Consider the following 20,485-nt stretch of genomic DNA (forward strand, 5'->3'; position numbering starts at 1 on the left):
CACACACAACGTACACAGTATCCTTCCTGATGATTTAGAACATGCGTTGAAGAAAATGAAGAATCAGAAAGCCACGGGGGAAGATGAAGTTACTGTAGACTTGTTAAAATTGGGAGGAAGACATGACACAAACTGGCAAGACTTCACAAAATGCATTAGAAAAGATGTGATGCCTAAGCAGTGGAATAATACAATCATAGTTTTGCTGCATAAGAAAGGAGATAAATTGGAAATTATAGACCAATTAGCTTGTTATCCCACATCTACAAGTTGTTCACAAGGGTCATTACTAACAGATTAGAAAGAAATACTTGATGAGAATCAACCGAAAGAGCAAGCTGACTTTAGGACAGGATTCTCAACTATGGATCACCTTCACGTTATATCATAGCTAATGGAGAAAGAAAATGAATAGAAAACACCATTATGCTTGGCATTTGTGGATCATGAAAAGGCATTTGACTTCATACAGCATAAAGAAATGTTTCAGACACTGGAAAGACAAGGCATAGATACCCATATATTATGATTCTGAAGAAAACATATGAAAACACTACCTCCTTTATTCGACTAGACAAAGGCAGTAGCAAATTTAAAATTGAGAAAGGAGTTCGACAAGGAGACTATCTCTGAAGTTGTTTACTGCTGCCCTTGAGGAATCTTTCAGAAGATTAGACTGGTCACAGAAAGGAGTCAATGTGAATGGAGAGTACCTAAACCATTTACGATTTGCAAATGACATTGTGGTCATAAGCCAAGATCCCAAAGAATTAGAGGAAAATCTTAATCAGTTATGCAGATGCTAAAACAAAAGTAATGATGAACAAGTATGCCACAGAAAGGGATATAATGATTGAAGGAGCTGGTAATTGAAAAGGTGGAGTCATATACTTATCTGGGACAAGTCATTAGCTGTAATAATGATAAATGGCTGGAAGTCAAGAGAAGAATAAATTTTGGGTGGAAATATAGTCGCATACTGAGGAGCAATATCCCAATTTGTCTGAAACGTAAAATAATGAACCAATGTATACTCCCCACCATGACTCATAGAAGTGAAACTTGGGCACTCACTAAAAGAATAGAAGAGAAGCTGAGAACTACACAGAAAAGAATGGAATGAATTATATTGGGAATCAGACTGTTAGATAAGAAGAGAAACACATGGTTTAGGCAGCAAACTCAAGTAAAGGATATTCTTTTCAAAACTAAAGAACTAAAATGGTCTTGTGCAGGACACATAGCTCGAAGACAAGATTACAGATGGACTAAGAAAATAACTGAATGGTACCCAAGAGTAGCTAGAAGAAAACCTGGAAGACAGCGCAAAGATGAACAGATGAAATTCATGAGTTTGTTGGTAGCAAATGGATGCAACTGGAAAGTTGCTGGAGAGGCCTTCATCGTGCAGTGGATTGAAAATGGCTGATGATGATGATAGTATAATATGGAGGGGGTGATCAAATTCATTTTGTTCAATATAGGTTCCTTTTGGTATACCAAAAGAAGACTACTTTGTGCAGTATACTACTGTGTAAGGAGTGGTATGCCAAAAGGCAACTGTAATGCACAAAACTCATTTATTCAGGGCTGGCCTTAGGCTGATTGGACCCAATATGGGCCCCGCGCTCTTGTGGCTCCGTGCACAAAAGAAAAATTAAAATTGGACGAAAAAAAGTATAGATGAAAATAAGAGGAAAATAAAGAGACAAGCAGAAGAAAAAAAAAAAGTTTTTTTTTTTTTTTTTTTTAAGTTTAGTTAAAGAATTGACTTTAAAAAGTATTTAAATCACATGGGGATCCCGTGAAACCCAAAACAATTTTTTTTCAGATATGTTTAGAAAATATGATTAGCATTTTATCAGTGAGTACAAAGGACGTAGAGAAAAAGTGTTTTTTTTTATTATTATTTTATTTTATTTATTAGTTTTTTCAATTCATAACATGTGCAAAACGAAGTCTGTATAATTTATAAAGGTGTGGAAATTTTGCCCATTATCTAGGGCTAATTATCTCAAGGCCCAACCTTATGTATGGGCTAGACATAAGGTGAAGTATACGTATATGAAAATTAATTACTGTCATCTGTTGTATGGCTGAGCAACCCCGCTTGCCCCGCCGAATGCAGAATACATCGCTGTAAAGTTGTTTAGTAATATTGGCCTGTTTTTATTTGAATAATTGTGCTCCTTATGTAGGTAGGTAAAATTTACCGTATTTATCAGCTTATAAGACACTTTTTTTTTTTTTTTTTTTTCCTTTTTTTTTTCCCCTATCTATTTGATAGGTTGGGATCACTCTCTAGAAGTCACCTGGTATGGACGATGGCCTGTTGGACAGGAATGGAGGTAAACAGAGAGGCAACATCGAAGGATGCCATGATCTCATTATCAGGAACTGTAAGTTGCTTGATGAGGTGAAGGAATTGCTTGCCATGGGCTGCCAACTTCCCCAATTTTATAGACTGCCAAAAGTTCACAAGCCAGGCATTCCTCTTCAACTGATTGTGTCCTGCTGCAATTTGTCGACATATGAACTGTCTAAGCACATCGCCTGCCTCCTAACACCTCTAGTGGGAAATACTGTCCATACAGTCACCAACAGTGAGGAATTCCTTCACCTCATCGAGCAACTTAGTCCCTGACAACGAGATCATGGTGTCCTTCGATGTTGTCTCTCTCTCTCTCTCTCTCTCTGTTTATCTCCATTCCTGCCCAACAGGCTGTTGTGTGTACCAGGCGACTTCTGGAGAGTGATCCTAACCTATCAAATATAACATCGCTAACTACAGAAGATATCTGTACTGCCCTCAACCTATACTTGTCAGGCGGGGTCATTGCCTTTGGTGATTCTCTGTGCAAGCAGATACACAGTACGTTTATGGGTGCCCCTGTCAGCTCCATCGTTGTTAACATCGCAATGGAGGAATTAGAGGAATATATTCCTAAATCTGCCTGTGCTGATTACAATGTGGTGCAGATACGTTGATGATATCTTCACCATCATCCCACATAGTTCAGAGGCAACACTGTTAGAGTACCTCAACTCCTTATCTCCATTCATCCAGTTCACCTTAGAGTTAGAGGTGAATGGGTCCCTTCCTTTCCTGGATGTTCTAGTGAAGTGAGTGGGCCCATGCCTGGAAACCTCGGTATACCTTAAGCCAATGTGGTGTGGGCAATTTACTAACTACAGATCAGCCCATGCCCCTTGTCATCTAAATAGCACTGCATGCACTCTATTCTCTCAAGCTTGGAGCCATTCCAGGTCAGGGCGCCTCCGTAGCCAGGTGGGAAGGAGCAGCAGTGCGTAGCACACGCTTCTTGATTAGACCGGGGTTCGAGCCCGTCACCACCAAATACGGAGGATGCGGACAGGTCAGGGAATGACCACCGCATATCCCGGAGCAATATGGCCTTAGTTGCTAATGCTCCTAAAATCCAAATAACAAACAAACAAACCATTCCAGGTCAGAGGAAGCCAGGCACACCGAGATTTCCAGAGTAAAAGCTGACCTAGTCAATTGTGGGTACCCAAACCATGTATTAGACAGGTGCTTACTACAAGCACAAGAACTTGCAACTCATCCAAGGCCGTCATCTCCCCCGTGACAGTGTACCCACTGCCTATATTCCTTACTATCTGGGCACATCAGACCTGGTTTCTATGATCCTACACGAGTACCGCATGAAATGCGTACAACTCTCTGGTAGGAGCTTTCGTTCTCTGGTCTCGAACATAAAAATTCCCATCGCCCCTCTGTTACATAGTGGAATAGTATACCGCGTAACATGCCATTATTACTCCCTTAACTTTTGAAGTTTGTTTAAGCAGAGAATAATGAATAATTGGAAAAAAAAAAAAAAAAAAAGAACCTTTCTAACCAACTTCTTATCCAGTGTGACTGGAACAAACTACCAGGCCCAATCATATCAGATAAGAGGGATTGTACTGTGCTAAATTGCATTTCTTCTGCACCTTACTTGTTCAATCGAAATTTAACTTACCACAACATGCACAAAAAAAGAAAATATGGTTTAACATTAAAGTATTTCTTCATTTTGATTATCCCACATATTTTATTCTACATTAGCACACCTGATGCCAATCCATTAACACTGATAAACAGTGAAATTATTGAAGCTGAACATAAAAAAGCACCTGGGGTAGATGGATCTATCCAATCATATTAAGGGAGGCAGCAAAAGAAATGAGCAAACCCTTAGACATTATTATGAGGGCATCGTTAGATTCAGGGGAGGTCCCTGTGAACTAGAGATGTGTGAATGTATCCTCAATTCATAAAGGAGGATCGAAAAGTGACACGAGTAATTACAGACCTGTTAGCTTAACATCTGTTCCAGGGAAAATAATTGAGTCCCTGATTAAAGAGGTAAGGCATGACCATCTGAACAGAAATGCAGTGTGTGATGTTGTGACTAAGGAACTGGATGCAATATTTTTATCATATACCTTTTTTATCATATAATTTTTTTATATGATAAAAAAAGTATCATATCTTGCACATAAAAAAAGATTTTTCATGGATGGTTAGGTGAAAGAAGATGGAGTGGTTATCAATGGGCACTGCTCTTCATGGACTAATGTTATTTGTGGAGTCCCCCAGGATTCAGTGCTGGGCCTATTGTTGTTTTCAGTATTTATGAGACAATTCGAAAATTGTAGATCTCTTAAAGTACCATTTATAACTAACACAATATAATAGCGTAGCCTAATTTAATTTATTATGATACTCACCTTTTTATAATCTGCATTGATGTTGGAATAAATTGGATGATAATTTTAAATTTAAAATTTAAGTTAGCACGAATAAGTTAGGATTTAAAAACAGAATTAAAATGTGCACAAGGAAGTAGAAGTGCACGTCTTCGTCCTTGGTTGTCAATGTTGAAATTTGAAACTATTTTAGTTATACGGTTGGAAACAGAAGGCCAATAGCCATAACAAGTGGCTTTCATTTTACACGTCTTCAGTTGGCAATGGGCCATTTCGTTTTACCTGTCTTCAGTTGGGCCATTGCCAACTGAAGACGTGTAAAATGAAAGCCACTTGTTATGGCTATTGGCCTGCTGTTTCCAACCGTATAACTAAAATCGTTTCAAATTTCAACATTGACAACCAAGGACGAAGACGTGCACTTCTACTTCCTTGCGCACATTTTAATTCTGTTTTTAAATCCTAACTTATTCATGCTAACTTAAATTTAAAATTATCATCCAATTTATACTACGTATAGAAAGTGCTTTAGCATCATAATACACAGCCATTTCTGAATAAACAGAAAATTTTTAAGGCGGCATCGTTTTAGGTTATATCTCATATTGTGAATACCTTCACAACGAGTTGCCATGATATTGCACTACTTCGAATAAGTAACGCTTCACCTAAGGAGAAGACTAATGTTACTTATTCTCAGATAGGTACCACCACCCAGACGGCACCATTTCAGGGCTTTTTGGTCCTTCTTCGGTGAGTGGGTAGGTACCCAAGTGATGCAATGATGGCAAAAACAGTTATGAAGTATAACTCCACAATATGAGAGATGCCTGATGATGTATGATGATGAGGCTCTAGCCCTAAATGCGCCTTAGTCTAAATACATCCAATTTATTCCAACATCAATGCAGATTATAAAAAGGTGAGTATCATAATAAATTAAATTTAAGCTACGCTATTATATTGTGTTTTCAGTATTTATTAATGATACTGATGAAGGCTTAATGTCAAAGGTTGCAGATGATACAAAGGTTGTCTGGGTGGTTAACGACAGTAATCAGGGTGAACTACTGCAACAAGGTCTAGGAAAATTAGATCAGTGGGCTGAGAAATGGCAGTTGAAGTTTGACATTTAGAAATGCAAGCTACTGCATATTAGTAGCAGTTATTCCAGAGTAACTTACCAACTGTGTGATACTACACTCAGGGTAGTGAAAATGAAAAAGACCTGGGGTAATTGTGCAGTCAAATAAAATTCTCTGAGATGTGCTAGGACAGCTGATGGGGTTTTGACAATGATATACAGAAACTTTGCTAGCAGGAATAAGGAGGTGATTATCCCTTTGTATACAAGGCCATGATTAGGCTGCATGTTGAGTATTTTATACAGGTCTGGAGGCTTCACTTTAGGAAGGATGTAAATCTGCCAGAGAAAGGCAACCAGATTGGTGAAGGGCAAAAGGGTGCTCTTACCCAGAAAGTCTTCAGTTCTGCAAATTGTGGCATCTGCAGATTAGGCACCTGTGGGGTGATTTGATTGAAGTGTTTAAGGCCTTGAATGGATTGACTAGCTGAATATGAATTGCATTCTTCCTCTTGTTAAAGACTATACAGACGAGGGAGCATAAATTTAATTGATTGTTGAGGATAGATGTGCAGAAGTTTGCCTTTGGCCAGTGGGTAGTTAATTGTTGGAACAGGCTTCCATCTGTTGTGGAAGTGGTTGGATTGAATAAATTGAAGGAAGAACCAGACAAATTCTTGAAATGGATGAAGTGTGTATATATATATTTTTTTTTTGTTGATGCTATATAAGCTTGCTTTCTTGCATCATTTGCTACTACTACTACTAAGAAATATCTCTGCTCTTCTCTGCTCCTGTTCCAACAGATACACATGCTTTCTCAAGTGAGGCCCTTGTGGGTAGTATTGTTGGTAGGATCGCCATCCCCCCAAACCACATGGAAAAGACCGGAGTTCGAATCCTGTTGATGAGGAATTTGTGGATCTTTTTCACAACATGGTTGAGTTGGTCGAGCAAGGGTAGCATGTTTTTTTTTTTTTTTTTGGAAACTGATTTTTCATCCAGCAAAACAGAAAATCGGCTACAGAACACATGCAATTTATTGAAAATATACAAGGAGCAACATGGTCTTAGTTGCCGATGCGCCTAAAAAAAACCAAGCAACAACCTCACATGAGGCTCCCACACCTGTATGCAGTACAGGTGTAACCTAGACATTGTTTATTAAAATGGGATAATCGCCTTCTTATTTCTGCTGGCAAAATTGCTGTGTATCATTGATAAAACCTGATGAGCTGTCCTGGCAGCCTGTTTACATTGTTCAGAGAACTCTGTCTAACTTCACTTACAATTATCCAAGATTTTTTTTTTTTTGTTTTCCACTAACTGTGTGCTACCACACAGTATGCTTTTCTGGGATTACTGCTACCCGTATGCAGTACCTTGCATTTGTCAGTGTTAAAATTTTGTTTTTGTTAAACTTAAGTTTTTGTTTGTGGTTGCAAAAACTGATATTGGCCAATGATAATAATATTTCATATGAAAAGAAAGCTAATGCTGGGGAAACAAGTTTAAGTAACTTCCGTGGGTATTAATCTATACAAAAACTTGTAACTATGTTGTCATCCTATTCCTGATTAGGACAATTAATGCTGCCATAATAGTACTAATGGAAACTCGTAACCGAGAAGTAAGGAATGAAGAGGAATGTTATATATAATGCTGTATATAATGCATTTATGAAGGACAGTCAAGAGAAGTGGTGAAAGGAGTGGGATCATGCTTCTTATTAAAAGCATCCTGAGCATGACAAAAGCTCTCCTCAGATTCAGAACTTATACATGCCAACATAAAATCTTTGTGGTGTTGAGGTAATGGATACAGAGTAATGAGAGTGGGAGTATGCTACAGACCAGAAGTTTGTAAAACATCTCTAAAATACCTTTTTAGAGACCCTCTGCATGCAAATGGAATAGGCAAGCAAGTGTGAATGCCTTATGGATGATTTCAGTTTACCATTTGTTGATCAAAACAAGTGGGAGGGAAACATTTTTAAAATGAACTGGATGATTATTTCTATCAGCATGTCAGAGAAAATAAGGATAAGCATTTAGACCTAATGATTACCCACAAACCAAACATTTTTTTTTTTTTTTTTGGCTGATGCTGCATAAGCCCATACACTTGCTTTCTTGTCACATGCCGCCACCACCACCACTACTACATCATAGTTCTTACACTATAGAAATCATTAGTAGGAAATAATCACAGTAATTAGTTGAAAGATGAAGAAAGAGATTGCAGCTGTTAAAGGTAAGGCATGGGTTTTCATTTCAGAAAATGGGGACTATGATATTTTGTGGTGCCAAATATCTGGTGCCACTCAGATATTTGATACCTTATATCTGAGTGGCACCATGTCTCTGATATCCCAACAGTATCTGCCTTGAATGTCTTAACCAGGACTTCAAATTCATCAAATTTATTTACTATACTCCTAGCATTGGTGTACATGCAAGTATACATGCACTTGTCCTTACCTTTAGTTACTTTAACACAGCCCATGTATTTACTTGTTTCATGACCCCCAGCAGTTCCTGAAACCCAGCAACTGGGGGTTTCAGGAACTGCTGGGGGTCATGAAACTTTCCAGGCTGCCGCTCATTCCAATAAAAGCAGTGCAAGAATCATTTCCACCTCTGCTTGTGGCTACTGTTAATCTATTAGTCTGTGAATCCCCCCCCCCGCAAGCTAGCAGTTTTCCGATCCACCTAACATTGCCTCGATAGCATTAGCAAATATTCTTGCACCCTTTCTATTTAAGTATATCCCATTCCTGTAGAAGTTATCTCTCCTGTTAACAAGCACAGACCACACTGAGAAAAATTCTATCCCATGAGCCCTGCACAATTTCTCCAGGGCCAAATTGATTGACAAGGCTCTCATCATATACTCCTTCCTATCGTGTCTGGGCAGGATTACAGACAGTTTCAAATTTAACCCTAACTCGCACGTTTTTTTCAGCATTGAACTGTATTTGCTTAATAATAATTATCAGCTCTACAACGTCATAAACGTTTGCCCCTGGCAGACATACCCTAGTCCTATTCCACCTATCATTTTTGCACAATATATTTCCCATTTCCCTGACAATTGAGTCACCAACAATAACTAGCTCATGTTGGACCAACGCATTCTGCTGTGAAGGTTGCTGCTGTGTTGCGTGATGCATAAGAGTGTGCTCTGGTATTGAGTTGGGAAGCTGAGAACTGATGGGGGCCTTCGAGGGCATCCACCCAACTCTTCAAGCTCTCATAGATACCCATCAAAATGCTGAGTTGCCGCTAATTTCTTCACATTCTAAATGCTAATTTCTTCACATTCTCTGCACCTAGCACACATAAAGACATCTTCCACAGCTAAATGATGTCCTGTTCAAGAGAGAGAGAGAGAGAGAGATCAAAATGTGCAAAATGCAAACATGTTGCATTTTGCACATTTTTTTAGACTGTGGTGCATTTGAGAATCGTCCCCTATGGTTCTCCTGCAAACCACAGCACTTTCTCTACTTTGTGCGAGTTGCTTTGCTGCCCTAGTCTGGGGCATGGTTTCCGTTTAAATGCAGTTTGATTAACAATAAAAATTAAAACGATTTAATTGATTAATTGCCAATACTATACTATGCTAACAGATTTTTACTACAGTGCTACGTATTACACTATCTAGTTTTACGTTATGCCTTATACTATTAAATTTGAGATATACTTAATGCTATTCCGTATCATACTACACAATGGTGGCAAGTTTTGAACGGTACAAGTTTTATCAATACTAAGTAATAACCCACAATATCTCTATCTAATTTCAAAATAAACTAAGTATCGTAACTAGGAATATAAAGCTACTTCTAGAAAATAAATTAATATGCCAATTCAGTCAATAAAATGGTAAAAATATTTAAGAAAAACTTCTCTATTAGCTGGAGCCGTAAAAACTTTGCCCACACAGAGCTAATCTCGTTCCCACTCCCATTTTCTGGAACAACCTTTCACCCATGCATGGTACTAAGTATTAAAGGTCCTAATACCTCATGTTTTTGTTTTTATTAAAAAAAAATCACTGTGTAAGAGGCAGAGAATAAAAGACAGAGTTATCCATGATTATGAATACAAAGAAGAAACTAATCAGATCAGACCATTGCATAATGGGTGTTGTAAAGGCTTAGATAATCCAGCTGATGTTGCTGATGAATTTCACCTATCTTTACAACTGTTCAGAGAAATAGAGTGGGCCAGTAAATCAGATTGTCTTATAATGGGAGATTTTAGACAGAATGTTCATGGTGAATACAGGTTGTGCAAGTGAGGCTGAGCAGTATGATGTTTGGGATACTGAGGTTACAAATGATTATTTATTAGGAAAACTTTCAAGCTTAAAGGCAAGTAAGGCTCCTGGAGTTGATGGCTTATACTTAGTAATTTTGAGGGAAATGGCAAGAGTGCATTTAACCAGAAAGGTTAATTATGAGGGTATCATTGGACTCAAGATTGCTTTTGGATTAGGGAAGTGCCATGTATTCTTAATACATAAAGCTGGTTCTAACAGCAAAGTTGATTATTGCAAACTGGTCAGTCAGTCAGGCTTCACTTGAAGTAAAAATGGAGGCAATGATAAGAGTGCAGTACAGGCACATTTAGAGATAAATGGAATTCATTGTGCTATTAATGGAAAATCATGTTTAACTAACCTGGCTATTGTGGTAGTTACTCATGAGCTGGATACAGTAAATAATTTTGACATGTTTATTTGGATTTTAGTAAAGCATTTGACTCTTTCTCTGATGAGAGGTTACTGTATAAACTGAAACGTGTCGAGTGTCATGGGTAAGATTCTAAGATGGATTGCAGGGCAAGAGACAGGGTTATGATTAATGGTTGGTCTTAAGTTAAAGTGGGGTTTCCTGAATGATTGGCTCTGTGATAGCTGTTTCATGATTTTTCAAAAATGTTAACTAAATAAAGAGCTCACTAAGTAAAGAGCTTGATGGGGGCGAAGTTTTTACGGCTCCTGCTGATAGAAGTTTTTCTTAAATTTTTACCATTTTATTGAATAAATTGGCATATTAATTTATTTTCTAGAAGTAGCTCTATATTCCTAGTTATGATACTGAGTTTATTTTGAACTTAGATAGAGATTTTGTGAGTTATTACTTAGTATCAGTAAAACAACTTGTGCCGTTAGAAACTTGTCGCCATTATGTAGTATCGATATGGAATAGCATTACATATATTTTGAACTTGATAGCGTAAGGCATAATGTAAAACTAGATAGCACAATACGTAGCACTGTATTAGGAATCTGTTAGCTTAGTATAGTATTGGCAGTTAATCAATTAAATTTATAAATCCTTTTAATTTTTATTGTTAATTAAATTGTATTTAAACGGAAATCATGCTCCAGACTAGAGCAGCAAAGCAACTTACACAAAGTAGTGAAAGTGCTGTGGTTTGCGGGAGAACTGGAGGAGACGATGCTCCAACAAATCACAGTTTTAAAAAATGTGCAAAATGTGACATGTTTGCAGATCTTTTTTGATCAGCACATGATCTAACCATGGAGGGTGTGTGTGTGCATGTGCTAGATGTAGAGAATGTGAAGAAATTATGTGCCAACTCAGCATTCTGATGGGCATCTAAGAGTGCTTGAAGAGTCGGGCGGATGTCCTCAAAGGAATTAAAATGGGGTGGCCCATCAAGTTCTCAGCTGCCCAACGCAACACCAGAGCACACTCTTATGCACTAGACAACACAACGGCAACCTTCAAGGCAGAATGTGCTGGTTCCACAGGAGCTAGTTATTGTTGGTGACTCAATTGTCAGGGAAACGGAAAATGTATTGTGCAAAAAGGTTAGGTGGAATAGGACCAGGATATGTATGCCAGGGGGCAAAAGTTGATAACTTTGTAAAGCAGATATCATCTTTTAAGGGCACAAAAGGTGATATCTGCTTTACACGTTGTACACGTTGGCACTACTAAGCAAGTACAAGTCAATGCTGAAAAAGAGTTAAGAATTAGGGTTAAATTTGAAAGTGTCTGCAATCCTGCCCAGACATGATAGGAGGTAGTATATGATGAATTTCAATCAATTCGGCCCTGGAGAGATTGTGCAGGGCTCATGAGGTAGAATTTTTCTCAGTGCGGTCTATGCATGTTAACAGGAGAGATTGCTTCTACAAGGATGGGATACACTTAAATAGAAAGGGTGCAAGAATGTTTGCTGATGCTATCCAGGCAATGTAAGGTGGGTTGGAAAACTGCTAGCTTGGGGGAGATTCGCAGACTAATAGATTAACAGTAACCGCAGGCAGAGGTGGAAATGATTCTTGCAATGCTTCTATTGGAATGAGCAGTAGCCTGGAAAGCCAGTTGCTGGGGGTTTCAGGAACTGCTGGGAGTCATGAAACAAGAAAATACATGGGCTGTGCTAGAGTAACTAAGGGTAAGAAGTGCATGTATACTTGCATGTACACCAGTGCTAGGAATATAGTAAATAAATCTGATGAATTTGAAGTGCTGGTTAAGACATCGGCAGAGATATCGTTGGGATATCAGAGACATGGTGCTACTCAGATATAAAGGTTGCAGAATTGGAATTTGGGGAGTACAATGTGTACAGAAAGGATATACAGAATAGGAAGGGAGGAGTGGTTATGCTGCTAGTTAAGAAACACATAAAATCTAAGGAAGTGCATCCAGTTGACATAGATGAACAGTGCAATGTTGAGTCAGTTTGGTGTGACATAAACACTGGGAAAGCAAAAATGAGGGTAAGAGTTTGTTATAGGCCTAATGACTCTGATGAATATAATAAACAATTATATAGAGAAATAGAGTGGGCCAGTAAATCAGTGTGTGTTATAATGGAGGATTTTAACTTTTCAGATATTGACTGTAATTTGTGGGTTGGTCACTCGCATCTAGCAAGGCTTTTGTGGATTTATTGGATGATTGTTTTTTACAGCAGAATGTTAGAGGCAACAAGAGGGAGTAACACTCTTGATCTGATTATCAGCAGTGATTATTCATGCATTAAGAATTTATAGATAAAGGAACCACTATTATTATTATTTTTTTATTATTATTATTATTAGCCATATGGTGCAAGGAAGCCTGAGGCTTATACTGCACCAGAGAAAAAAAAAATTCCCAAGTTACCCTGAGAGAGAGAGAGAGAGAGAAGTAGAAAGGAATCACCAAGAAAGAGAAGAATGATGATATCCAGCTCAGGACCCTGGGTGTGCCAAGCCCATACTCACCAGATGTGAGTCCCCGGGGGTGTATGTGGCAGTGTTCGCAGTGTAGTGATATGGGATTTACTTAAAGGTATAACTACTATCAGGGGTAAAGGTAAGGGTATTTGCTTTCGTAAAGGCAACTACAGTGGGACCAACTGATGATGTTACAAACAGCAAATTCTAAATGAGAAGCATTGAAGGAAGCAATTTTGGAAGTTACTAGACTTTTTGTGTAACTAAGAAATACTTTTCTAGGTTTATGCCCGGGGGCATTATAGCCTTAGTAGCTAATGCACCAAAAAAAACCAAACAAACAAAAGGTTTATGCCCAAATGGATGTCAGATGAAATAATGAGACTTGTGCAGAGAAGAAAAATGCATGGGATGCACATAAATTGTCAGGCAACACAGAAGACTATGGTAGATATAAGCTAGTCTGTAATCAAAGCACAAAGGAGGTTAGGTAAGCGAAGGGAGATTATGAAAAATCTTTGGCAAAGGATGCAAAGAAAAACAGCAAAGACTTCTTTACTTATAATAAACTCTAAAAGGAAGAGGATGAATCAGATTGGTCCACTTGATATCAATGGTTTGACTGTAGATGATCATTCTCAGATAGCTGACGAACTAAATGAGTATTTTGCATCTACATTTAGACATGAGGAGTTATTCAAGGAGGAGAGGGCCAGATGTTTATCCAATTCTAACAGGGAGTTAAATGCTTTTGTAATAACTGAGACCAAAGTGGAGGAGAAATTGTTGAAGTTAAACATAAGAAAAGCACCTGGGGTGGATGGGATCTATCCAATTATATTAAAGGAGGTGGCGAAGGAAGTAAGAAAATCCTTAGCCATAATTATGAGGGCATCCATAATTATGAGAGTTTTAACAGGACTAGAGATGTACAAATGTACAATTCAAAGGGGGATCAAAGCAAGACACGATTAATTACAGTCCTGTTAGTTTGACTTCTGTTCCAGGGAAAATAATGGAGTCACTGGTTAAAGAAGCATTGCAGGATCATCTAGACAAGACAGCAGTAATAATTCAGACACAGCATGGGTTTGTCAAGGGCAAGTGTTGTCTGACCAATTTGATTAGATACTATGATGTGGTTACAAAGGAACTGGATGCAAAAAATAATTTTAATATCATATACTTGGATTTCAGGTAAGCCTTTGATACTGTTGCACATGGAAGACTACTGTACAAATTGGAGTAGTATGGCTTTGATAAGACTGAGTGGTAATCAATGGGTACTGCTCTATGTGGACTATTGTTATTAGTGGTGTCCCTTAGGGTTTGGTGTTGGGCCCATTGTTGTTTTGTATATTTATCAATGATATTGATGAAAGTATATCAAGCTTAATGTCAAAGTCTGCCGATGAAACAACAGGATCTGGAAATGTTGGGTAGATGGCAGGGCGGGATTTTGATGTTCGTAGGCCCTAGGCACTTTTATTCCGAAATGTGCTAAAAAGGGGGGGGGGGGTAAAATGTTTCTTCTGTTTTAACACTTTGACTGTGAATCATGTCAGTTCATGCGACTCAAGTTTCAACTATAATAAATGATAAACCACCTCAATTGACGGAGCGACCATTACTTCAATTCTTCTAGTTTCGAGAACAGTCGCTAGATAGAGTGTGTATTGAATTGAAGCTCCTAGAGCTGATTGCGCACGTTTTCTCAGCTCGTTTTTCGTTAGTCACTGTGAAGAGTTTTTTTTCTCTTTTTGTTGCTTTTTTTTTTTAAATTTTTGCCTTCTTTCGTAGACCCTAAGCACTGTGCCTATGGGAAATCCAGCCCTGGTAGATGTGCTGAGAAGTGGCAACTGAAGTTGAACATTGACAAATGCAAAGTACTGCATATGGGTAGCAGTAACCCCAGAGAAATGTACCAACTATGTGGTGTTGCACTCAGGGTAGTGGAGAATGAAAGAGACCTGGGGGTAATTGTGCAATGAGATATGAAGTTTTCTGAGCAGTGCAGAGAGGCTGCCAGAGTAGGTCATGGGGTCTTGTCAATGATATACAGGAATTTTGTGAGCAGGGATAAGGAGGTGATTATCCCCTTGTATAAGGCAATGGTCAGGCCACATCTTGAGTACCCCCAGGTCTCTTTCATTGGATCCGAATGGATTGCAAATCCATTCGGATCCAATTTGAATACAAAGCACTTATCAATGAAATTACAAGAAGATTTGATTGATATTTATTTAGATGGAGCACTTAAATTGAAATTCAAAAATACAATTTTGGCAGACTTCCGGATTCAAATTCATTAGGAATATCCTGAATTATCAAGCATTGCATTGAAAAAGTTGATTCCATATTCATCTTTGTATTTATGTGAAATCTGATTTTCAGCTTTAGTAGCAATGAAAAATAAGTATAGGAATTGACTTGATATAACATCAGACATTCAACTGAAGCTAACAAAAAATGTGGACCCAAATAGAAATGAACTTTGTAAAAGAAAGCAGGCACACAACCATCATATTAAAATTTTAGAGCCCTTTTTTACTTCATATTTTTTCAATAAAAAATATGACAATATATAAATTCTTTCTTTTAAAATTTCCCTTACTATTCGTATATTATTACTACCGATTATTTAGCAGAGCTGATACAAGAAAAAACTATAAATTTGTCAGGAAAATTCATAGATGTAAAGAAATCGTACCGAGTGGTCCGCGGTAAGTAAAGAATGTGTGAAGTGGTCTGAATGATAAAAGGTTGAGAAGCACTGATTTAGAGGTCTAAACATAAAAACAGGAACTCTCCAACTTATGTAAGGGTTGTGTTCCGCTGAACGCTGCACAAGTCAGATTTTACACAAGTCAGAATTTCCCCCATGCTTGTGCAGCACTCGCAACCGTGCTCGCTGAATTGATTGAATCAAAAAAGAAATGTTCGACAAATATGGAAATATAATTATTTATTGTATTTATTCAATTTTTTATCTTGTGCACAGAAAAAACTACAAAAGCGTGCAATTTAAAAAAAATTTCAAAATTATAAAATTACAAAAAAAGAGAGGAGACAGGCATAACATCAGTAAGTTTTTTATCTCTCGAGTTTCGTTGCGCCAGAATCGACATATTCAGCTGATAAGTATACTGCTGCAGAGGTTGAGGGCTGTGGAGATTTAGAAGAGTTCGGCCGCTCAACCTTACGAAAGAACATAATAATGGATGACTGGACGGTGGCTTTTTTTTTTTTCCATCATACATTTCTTTGTAGCAAGCATAATTCACCCCTCTATTAAATTTTAAGAATCCTTCGCTGTCAGGATTCACCTTCTCAAACCTTGCCATTGCTGATGCAATTTCATGAAATGCCATTGCCATCTCTGGTGAGGAAGTGTCTCGACTCCTCATTTGGTTCATCTTGAGCTTCGTCAGCATTTTCTTCTTTCGCTATCGCTGCCTGCAAGTCAATAAGTTCTTTGTTAGATAATTCCTTCTCTTCCTCTGTTAATTTCTCCACGTATTTGGCATCAACCTCCAACTGAAATAGCTCTGCAACCTTTACAATCGTATCTGTAACCTCTTCATATGATTCGTATTTTTCAAATCCTTCGAAGCCTTTTACATGCCACGGACATATTTTCTTCCATTCACCATTTAAACAACTTTTAGTAATTTCCACCCAGGCCTTATTAATGTTTAAGATGTCATAGTAAATATTGTAAGATTTCCAAAAGTCTCTTAACTTAAAATTTTTCTTACTGCAGACAATGTCTGAGCAAATGTTGTGCGTAATTAGCATGCTTTTAAGTTCGAAATAACACCCTGATCCATAGGTTGGATGAGTGAAGTCATGTTTGGTGGTAGAAATATGACTCTCACGTTCAATTGAAATCATCTAGACGCGCAGGATGTCCAGGAGCATTATCTAATAGAAGCAAAATCTTGAAAGGAACGTTGTTTTGTCTTTACAATATTTTTCAACCTCTGGAATGAAGCAGCATTTAAACCAATCTACAAAGAGAGAGATATTGTTATCCATGGTCTCTGGTTCGATCGGAAATGCTTTATTGATGCCCTGAAATGCACGAGGATTTCCAGAATGGTTCACAAGCAGTGGTTTTAATCTGCAATCTCCTTCTGCATTAGCCCCAAGCAAGAACGTGGCCCTATCTTTTGATGCCTTGAAACCTGACATTGCATTTTCCTCTCTGGCAATGTATGTTCGATCTGGCATTTTTTTTCCAATACAGAGCAGTCTTATCAACGTTAAAAATTTGCGTTGAATAGCCACTTTCATCAATAATTTTATCCAACACATCACAATTTCTCTGCAGCTGCAGAATCAGTACTGGCAACTTCACCGCATACTTTAACGTTGTGGAAACCAGCGCGATGCTTGAACCTATTAAACCACCGGTTGCTTACTGCGAACTTGGGTTGGGGTTTGCCGTACTTATCCTTACTATCTTTATAAATATTTGTTGTTTTGCATTAGACTCAGGGGCACTTGCTTCTGAATCTGATTTTCCATCCATATTATTAACAGCTGTTCCATTTTCGATATAGCACCTGAACCCTGTCTTGTGATCACTGTTGATCTTAAGTGTGTTGATCCTTTGACATGTCCTTTTTTACGTGCACTGTCCTTTAAAATAGTATTCACTGTTGAAGCAGCGAGACTGAATTCCCTTGCAATAGATGGCAAACTTTGTCCTGCTTCGTACTTCTTAAACATTTTCATCTTCATTTCTAAATCAATTTTGTTTCGTTTCCTGGCACTTGCACTTTTCGTTGGTCGCTTTCCCTACATCATTTTAATACGTAAATAGGAATGAAGAGAAGTTTCTGAAAATTTGTGTTTTATATTATTGAAGATTTCAACGAAGGGGAAGACATTTCACCATAATAGCATAATGTAAAAACCCACAGAATTCTAGTTATCGGTATTATTGAAAATGCAATAAACCGGAAAGTGCAAATTGTTTTTGTTGTTTTATGGTTGTGACCTACAGAAATGTGCTTTAGAAAAGTATCACAAAGGCATTCAAAATTGATTCTTATAACAGGAACATATGATAATGATGAAAGGGTAGTGCAATTTCCATTATAAATATGACCTTTTAGAGAAATAAATAGCTTAGTAATCTAGCGAATTTTTCAACTTCCAAGGACATGGAACGAATTACAAAAAAAAAAAAAAAATGAAAGAAAGAAATCACGCAATGTGTTATTGGATTCACATTACAATATTTTCACAATGCGTTTTTCACAATACATTCCTATGGGATGCAAAATACGTTTCCACAATTTTTTTTAAGTTTGCACTGGCCGGCAAAAACTTATAAAGTTGAATTTCCGTAAGTCAAGTATTACGTAAGCTGGGGAGTTCATGTAGTGAAATATAGAAACTTGAACTTAACATTATATACATTCTGTTTTTTGAAATGTTTGATTATAATAGGAAAATGAGAACTCTGATTTTCAAAAATATTTTAAAAGTTTTGTTATTGTAATCTTAATGGGTATTTAAAAGTTTGCCTTTCATATTAATAATCAAATGTTATTTAGTGTATTTTAATTTCGTTTACTGAAAATAGTGTTATACTTTAATGAAGATGTTTTTGTAGTGCTGGAATACATTTCATAAAAAAGATAGAGTTATTGTCTGCTGTAAAAAATCCTTGGAAAACTTAGGACTTGATTATTTGGACTTGTATCTCATGCATTGGCCTTTTGGATATCAGGTATGGATTGGCTATGTGAATTTAAGGGCAATTCAAAGTAGTTTCAGGACTTTAATTCTAACTATGTATTTTGAACTTAGTAAAACATATAAAAAACTTAGTGGATTTTATTGGTGATAATAACATTTCAATATGGCAATTGCCAGTGGTGTGGTATTTCAAAATTATGATTTTGAACTGATTTGTATTCATTCCATTAAAAATCAGTGTCAGATTTGGAAAAAAAAAAAAAAAAAAAAGTGTTTGCCTGTCCTGTGTGTGTGTATATGTATATATATACACAGCAAAATCTCGTTAATACAAACTCGGTTTATATGAAGTACATACCATTCCCCTGCGAAAGGATAGGCTCTTCTATATAAATATATTCGTTTATTACAAAATTCGGTTAATATGTATTACAAAGTTTGTTTTCACCCCATGAGAAATAAATACTGTTATTTTGTATGTTTAATACAAATCTTAGCACAGCTGTCCGATTATTGCCTCTGGCCACCCAGTTCCCTGCTTCCCGAAGGATGGCACTGACGTTAGAAATTATTTTTGTGTAAACAAAACCAGTTTATAGTAGCTACAACATAAGTGTATTCTGAAAAACATCATGTTAAATTAACAAAAGAATAAAAGCAGTTTTTTTTAAGTTGTTTACATACACTCCCTCGCTCTCCATGGGATTAAGGTCAGTTGCAATTGTTACGCAGTTCAAAGAATCTTTTGCTACGAGTATACAGTAATCTATTTTTTGTGCCATTTTATCTGAGCTGATGTCTTTTTCGGAACTTGTCTTTAAATTAATTTAAAGTTTGTTTATATTAAATCTCATCTAGTAGTGTTATGGTTACAAAATGTAACTTAGCAAAACAGACATTGCAAAGGAATGCAACATTCCTTTACCTACTTCATCTACAATACTGAAAAACCGAAAAAAACTTGAATTGCTCGACACTGGAGCAGTGATTAAAAAAAAAAAAAAAAAACCAGGAAATGAATTCCTAGTTCAAAACATGAGGAGCTTGAAACAAAACATTTTGAGTGGTACCAACAAATGCGTGCATCTAATTTGCCAATATCAGGTCCAATTTTGCAAGAAAAGGCAAATTATCTGGCTGAGTAACATGGAATTAGCAACTTCAAATGCAGCAGTGGCTGTCTCCAAAGATTTAGACAAGAATAACTTGGTTTTGCAAAATATTTGCAGCGAGTCTGGATTAGTCAACAAGGAAAAGGCCATGGACTGTTTGTGTTCTGTACAGTCCATTCTTGAAAAATATGAGGCAAAGAATTTTTTTTAATCTTGATGAGATAGGTTTATTTTATAATTTGCTGCCAAACAAAATGGATATTGTATATATCCATTTGCTGTTAAAAGGGAGTCTTGTCATGGTGGAAAATTAAGTAAACAAAGACTCACTATTCTGTTATGCTGCAATTCAAATGGCAATACAAAACTATGCCCACTGGTAATTGATAAGTTTTCCAAGCCAAGATGTTTTAAAAAAGTTAACCAACTTCTCTGTGATTATGTGGGCAATAGAAGTGTTTTGCTTACAGTCAAAATTTTTCAGTCTTGGTTATCAAAAGTGGACAGAAGAATGGCTTCTCAAAAAAATGAACATTCTGATGATTCTAGATCGTTGTATAGCACGTTCTGCTGAGACAATTAAAGTTGACAAGTATACAGCTGTTGTTTTTAACCTCCCATTACCATCTGT

At 37.1% G+C, this 20,485-nt stretch overlaps 1 protein-coding gene across 4 annotated transcripts in view; it reads left to right on the top strand.

Annotated features, from left to right (window-relative positions):
• Positions 1 to 20,485, top strand: part of LOC150081770 (aldo-keto reductase 1B-like) — a 182,544-nt gene that overhangs the window by 36,363 nt on the left and 125,696 nt on the right. For 3 of the 4 annotated variants that reach the window (XM_090379631.1, XM_090379630.1, XM_090379634.1), the window contains one exon: positions 18,657 to 18,773. The exons of the other annotated variant lie outside the window; for it this stretch is intronic. In XM_090379631.1, coding sequence (XP_090235757.1) covers positions 18,657 to 18,773 — 117 coding nt within the window. The remainder of the gene's footprint in view (positions 1 to 18,656; positions 18,774 to 20,485) is intronic. 4 annotated transcript variants of the gene reach the window in all.

Source organism: Mastigoproctus giganteus, chromosome 8 (assembly GCF_048544385.1).
Source record: "Mastigoproctus giganteus isolate SK-2022 chromosome 8, ASM4854438v1, whole genome shotgun sequence".
Taxonomy (NCBI): domain Eukaryota; kingdom Metazoa; phylum Arthropoda; class Arachnida; order Uropygi; family Thelyphonidae; genus Mastigoproctus; species Mastigoproctus giganteus.